We start from the raw sequence: 6,895 nt of genomic DNA, 5'->3' as shown, positions 1-6,895 counted from the left end.
CAACTAGAAAAAAGGCCTGAATGGGGATTGCAGAGCAGGACAAGCAGACAAAAAAGGAATTAAGCTGAAAATTAAATCCTAAGTTACATCAAAATGACCAACAGTGGCTTCTTGTGAAAAATGGAGGAACCTGAGACTATAGCCCTCAACCACCCTTCAGGTTTGGAAAGGAACTCACCTATACACCTATTTACTGCTTGGCCCAATTTTCAGACAAGAAGGTATGCTCATCATGGAATGGTCAACCATTTAAAATCAAAAGGACAGCATCTTCCTAAGGACCAAGTTGAGAAGGGATGGAAGGCAGGTAGAGTGCAAATAGAAGGGGATTGCAATCATTATGATGAAACATAGTATATGATTTGCTGAATGTAAAACTCATAATCTTGTCTGTAAACCTTCACTCAATTCACAATAAAAATTAAAAGAAAAAAAAGGTGGAAACTCAAATGGTCATGAACAGATGAATACACAAAATATAGTGCCTTCAAGTTGGTTCTGACTCACAGTGAACTTGTTGTACAGAGGAGTGACTGGTGAGTTTGAGCTGCTGCCCTTATGGTTAGCAGCCAAGTGTTTATCCTACAGTGCCATTTATAAGTTAAGAGTTCTTTTACACTAGAACACTATATGCCCAAAACACCTACTACAGAAAACACAAATGAAGTATTTGAGGTAATGTATAAGAATGTAACTCCTAGTTTTAATACTAGAGTTCTAATACTAGAGTTCTGCCCTCCGCTCTAGCACATAGTTGTAAAGTCTCTGATGAACCAAGCTGATCTTAGGAGCCTCCAATCGCTCTGAGTTTACACACTAACTAGACTCATTATTAAGTCCAGGTGGTACACTGTCTTCTGATTTAGAAAAGAAATGACTCAAGGTCAGGGACTTTTAACTTGTACTGGAGTGTATAATAGAGTGATAATGTACATGAATGATTTCATATTCTCATTTTCAAAGAGTATAGCAATGTATTAGAAGGGAAAGCAAATCCTATTTGGATTTTAGTAGGGATTGGATTTGACCCCACTGTGACCTAAGTCATTATGAAGCTAAAGAGTCTAGGCCACGTGTAAGCTTAGATGAATACCCATTTGGTTACTAGGTCACACCCAAAGGCCCCAACTGCTCACAGTAAAAGGGACTATAGCACTGAATGCTAGAAAGCCTCCTTAATCTCTCCAGGGGATTAGCATTTTAAAAGAGAAAAGTACTAAATAAATTTCCAACTGGGAAATTTTAATGCAAAGTATTGGTTGTTGTTATTGTTTAAGTGCCTTTGAGTCGGTTCTGACTCATAGCAACCATGTATAGGGTTCTGAGGAGCGATTGGTGGGTTTGAACTGCCGAACTTGAGGTTCCAATCGATCTTGCGGTCCAGTGCTTATCCTACAGTGTCACACCAGAACTCTTGTAATGCAAAGTATAGGAGTTATTTTTTGGAAAGAAAATTAGCTGTCCAGGTATCCTAGCATCTTTGCAAAAGCATATGAGCAGTTTTCTACCTGCCACATTCCCCTTTCCACTCCTATAAGTTGTTGTTGTTAAGCGCTGTCGAGTCAGTTCTGACTCATAGCAAATCACAGGGTTTCCAAGGAGAAGCCAGTAGGTTTGAACTGCCAACCTTGCAGTTAGCAGTCCAGTGCTACTAGTAGTACTACCTTTCAGTATACAACATGTACCCAGTACTTAAATGTCCACCACTCTTCCCATTTCTTTGTACCCAGATGCTAAGCTGTGACTCACTGAGTGAACTTAGCCCCACATCTTTGCCCACTAAACGAGTAAGTAAAAAAACCCGTCATATGAGAAAAAGTTTGGAAAGGGGAAATTGCTTGGGGCCTAGATAAGACAAGGGATATTAGCCCCTTCATGATGTGATGAACTATAAAGGAAACTTACCTTAACACTGCTATCCTTGGGTCTTTTCAAGAACATAAAATAATAGAAAATTGCTAGATTACTGTTATTGGTTGAATTATGTCTCCTGAGAAGATACATTCAAGTCCTAACCCTCAGTGCCTGTAAATGTGAAATAGTGTCTTTGCAACTACAATTAAGGTCAAATTGGATTAGAGTGAGCTATAAATCCATTATGACTAGAGTCTTTATAAGGCAAGAGTGATTTAGAGACAGATACACAGGGAAGAAGGCTATGTGACGATGGAGGCAGAGATTGGAGTGATACAATTACAAGCTAAGGAATGCCAAAGATAGCTGGCAGTTAGGAAAATATTCTTTGAGACTTCAGAGGAATATGCCCTTGCCAACACCTTGATTGTGGACTTCTAGTACCAAGAATGGTGAGAAAATAAATTTGTGTTGTCTTAAGCCACCTAGTTTGTGATTCTTAGTTATGGCAACCCTAGGAAACAAATGCAATTACCTTGCAGTGTTACACTGGATAAGCTGCTTTTATGCTACTAGGCCTCAGTTTTCTTAAATATTATCATCTACCACCTTCCTGATTACTTCATAAGATAATGGGAATTAAGCAATTTAATTATAGGTAAAGTACTACCATAAGTACTTTATACAGTCTGTCAAACTCTGTAATAAATTCTTTTCTGAGGAGTTAGTATTCTCATAACCACTCACCCCGTCGTTCCTTAATGAGGTTAGCTCGCCGATCTCTCACTTCTGAACTCAGACTATCTACCATTTTACTAATGCAATTGTCCAGAACCAGGGAGTGAGTTTTGGAGATGATGTCCTTCCGACAAATAGGGCACTCCCTCTTGCGCTTCATCCATTCGTTGATACAGTAGGAGCAGAAACTGTGGGCACAGTTCAAGGTGAGAGCCTACAATGAAAATGTGAACACACACATCAGAACTGTCACACTTATGTTCCAGGGGTGGTTATGATCTTAAAACTAGAATGGGAGCTAATTTCCAAGGCCAAACAGAAAGTTAGCCAAAATCACATCTGGAGGGCTTACAAAGGGCATTAGAATCATTCTTAGAGCTGAGAAATTTAAGTTTTATATTAGATATTTCATTTCCTCGTGACTCCAAGTTAAGGTCATGGATTCAGACCCCAGGTGGGCTGGTTTGTATGTTTTTGTCCATCAACTCAGGTCACACTACCAAGTGAATTTGCCCTTGCAAACAAATGTTACTAGGTATGTAAATAAATGTTGTGGCACAAATCTATCACTAATTCTCTTATAAGAAACAAGTCTATGCCCTGCTAATAATGGTGAATTAGAACCTCAAGCATATACTCAATAAAAAGTGTGGTAAGAGGCATCATCTCTAAAGAAACTAAAAATACATAAATATACACAGCTGGGTGGAAAAGTAACTAAAAATGTGAAAAACAAAGAGTTCACTGGCAATGCCGGAACCTATAAGTAAATTTGCCTGTAAGGAGAGAGCAAAAGGAAGTCTTGACTCAGGGCTCTTCTGCATAATCTCTCTGGTTAGATTTCTCCTAGAGTCCTTTGCATTCCCAAGGAGCTAAGATAAACCATTCTCTTTATTCCTCATGCTTATGTACATACATCTCCTATGATACAACTTTCTCTGAGGCTCTCAAAAGTCCTCATTCCTGGAAACTGTAATCATTGCAATGAAATTATGAGTGTAAAACTGATGTTCTCCCATGTAAACTATTACTCAATTCACAATAACAACTTAAGAAAAAAAGTCCTTATGCTTTTTGGATAGCAGTAGAAAATAACAGAAATATTTTTCAAATGACAACTGAAGCCCAGAAAGCAAGAAAACTAGGAGACAGGTTAATAACAATATGAGATACACCCTCATAAACACAAGTATTAAAATGACACATCTTACCGACACTGACTTTTAAAAAGAGACTGGTAGTGTAAGGCAGCCAGTAAGCTGAAAACAAAATACAGGTTATGTGTAGATGCCCTGGGCTGACTAACCTATCACCCATTCCAACTCTTTTCCTTGTCTCTCTCTAAAGAGTTCACAGCCGTGTCAAATAACACTGAGTTTCTTTAAAGCAGGGATGTAAGTCTGTCTGGGAGGAAGTTTTCCTTAGGCTTTTACATCTAGCTTTCTTAAAGACCTCCCAAGGAAAAGAAACAGTGTACATGTAAGTTTTCCTTTTTAAAGGCACCTGAAATGCAGTCATTTAACACCTGAGCTTTCATACTTGTGATGCAAGATGTACTGGTCACAAGAAATACAATTTATAAAAGCTGCCCAAAAGATGAAATATTTGGGAATAAATGTAACCAGAGAAACAAAGGACCTATACAATGAAAATTACAAAACATTACTACAAGAAACCAAAAGAGACTTACAAAAGTGGAAGAACATCCTATGTTCCTGGATAGGAAGACTCAACATCCTGAAAATGTCAATACTGCCCAAAGCAATATACACATACAATGTAATCCCAATCCAGATTCCAATGACATTCTTCAAAGAGATGGAAAAGACAATTACAAACGTTATGTGGAAAGGAAAGAGACCCAGGATAAGCAAAGCACTGCTTAAGAAGAACAAGGTTGGAAGCCTCTCACTCCCCGATCTCAAAATTTACTACATGGCTACAGTGGTCAAAACAGCCTGGTTCTGGTACAATGAAAGATACACAGATCAATGGAACAGAATCGAGAACCCAGAAATTAACCCATTCACATATAGTCAACTGATTTTCGACAAAGTGCCTAGGTACATTGCATGGGGAGGAGACAGTCTCTTTAACAGATGGTGCTGGTAGAACTGGAAAATGATACGCAAAAGACTGAAACAAGACCTTTACCTCACAAAGTGCCTAGGTACATTGCATGGGGAGGAGATAGTCTCTTTTAACAGATGGTGCTGGCAGAACTGAAAAGTGATATGCAAAAGACTGAAACAAGACCTTTACCTCACGCCCTATACAAAAACCAATTCAACATGGATTAAAGACCTAAATGTGAACCCCAAAATTATGAAGGTCATTAATGAAAAAATAGGGACAAATCTGAGGGCTCTAATTCACGGCAAACACAGACTACCAAACATTTTGAAATTTACACAAACAAAAGTAAACAAAATAGATGACTGGGACATACTAAAAATTAAAAACTTATGTGCATCAAAAGACTTCATCAAAAGAATAAAAAGGGACCCACAGAAGGGGAAAAACATTTTGTAACGACACATCAGACAAGGGTCTCATCTCTAAAATGCATATGAAACTACAACAACTTTTCGAGAAAAAGACAAATTACCCAATTAAAAAATGGGCACAGGACATGAACAGACACATCACCAAGGAACAGATCCGGGCAGCCAACAAACACATGAAGAAATGTTCACGATCACTAGCCATTAGAGAAATGCAAATCAAAACAACAATGAGATATCATCTCACACCAGCAATAACAGCAAAGATCAAAAAAGTAGAGGACAATAAATGCTGGTGAGGATATAGAGAGACTGGGACCCTCCAACATTGTTGGTGGGATAGCAAAATGGTCCAACCACTCTGGAAAACAATATGGCACTTCCTCAGAAGGTTGGAAATAGAAATACCTTATGATGCAGCAATTCCTCTACTTGGTAATTACTCAGAAGAAATACGAGCCATAACACAAGCAGATATATGCACACCAATGTTCACAGCAGCACTATTTAAAATAGCAAAAAGATTGAGATAGCTTAAGTGCCCGTCAATGGAAGAATGAATAAACAAACTGTGGTACATACACACAATAGAATACTATGCTACCTTGCAGAACAACAAGTTAGCTGCAAGCCACCACATAACATGGATGAACCGTGAGGACATTATGCTGAGTGAAATTAGTCAGTCACAAAAGGAGAAATACTGCATAGGACCATTGTTGTAAAAAGACTAAGAAAAAGAACCCACCCTAAAAGGGGGAAATATATATATATAGCTAATCACCAGGATGTATGGGATGAGAAGAGGGGAGGGAGGGCAGAGAAGATAGAGCACAGGGTAGGGAATAGACACAGGATAGCTTGGGTGCTAGGGGACGGGGGTGGGGGGGAGGGGCATAGAAGAACAAGGCTGATGGGAGAACAGTTAGGTAGGTTCGCATGGGCAACGTGGGGCAAAGGTAAATGATGATGTATGCACAACCTTGGAACAACAGGGCTCTGGGATACAGGGATTGAGGCATGGTTTGAAGGGGTAAAAGAGGGGAGTAATGTTAAGATGTTTGGCTGTCTTTTGAATCTTGGTTTCCCTTGCCTACAATTGTAAAATAGACACTTGAGGGATGGAGAAAGGAATAGCCAGAAATATCACAATAGAAAGTTTGTAAGTCCGTCCTCAACCTAGAACTCATTGGAATACCTTAAAGGGAGCTAGAAGTTGCCTAGTAAAAGAGACTTCCTGTGGAGCCTTTGCATTACATAAGACCATAATAGGTGGAATCCAGAACCCCATCCAGAATCATCTAAGGTGGGAAATCTCCACTGGAAAAGACAAGTAGACCAGCCTGGAGTAGCTAGAAGAACAGAAGATACTTAGTGAAAGAAAGACCAGCAGGAAAAATCAGAAACAATAATGGCAGTCTGATTGATTACTACAAGAACAAGTAAGCTGTTTGCCTGGTAGCCATCAAGGCAAGTGGTCGGGTCCCCTCAGAGCAAACTCCCTTCCAAAACTAAGACTCAAGGGGAATATATGAGCAGGCATGTGGTCTGGTTGGTGACCATGTTAGTCACCAATAAGGGGAAGAGGGGGAAAAACCAGCAACGAAATTGGGAGCTAAGTCCTACCATACTCAATATACACCTGTGAACCTGTGTGGAGACCTGGATGGCCACCAGTATAGCAAGACCTGGGGACTCCTGGGTCCAGAGGCAGTGACATGACCACAGAGGACTAGAGAGAAGAGTGAAGCATCCAGCTAATATGAAGTGAGGGGAGATGCACAAGAACACCCATACTT

At 39.6% G+C, this 6,895-nt stretch overlaps 1 protein-coding gene across 1 annotated transcript in view; it reads right to left on the bottom strand.

Moving 5' to 3' along the window:
- Nucleotides 1–2,587: 2,587 nt before the first annotated feature.
- RNF8 (ring finger protein 8, E3 ubiquitin protein ligase) overlaps nt 2,588–6,895 on the bottom strand; it is a 51,546-nt gene continuing 47,238 nt past the window's right edge. The window contains exon 7 of the mRNA XM_006860578.1: nt 2,588–2,806. Coding sequence (XP_006860640.1) covers nt 2,588–2,806 — 219 coding nt within the window. The remainder of the gene's footprint in view (nt 2,807–6,895) is intronic.

Source organism: Chrysochloris asiatica, unplaced genomic scaffold (genome assembly GCF_000296735.1).
Source record: "Chrysochloris asiatica unplaced genomic scaffold, ChrAsi1.0 scaffold00038, whole genome shotgun sequence".
NCBI classification, from domain to species: domain Eukaryota; kingdom Metazoa; phylum Chordata; class Mammalia; order Afrosoricida; family Chrysochloridae; genus Chrysochloris; species Chrysochloris asiatica.
This window is presented reverse-complemented; position numbering and strand designations above follow the sequence as displayed.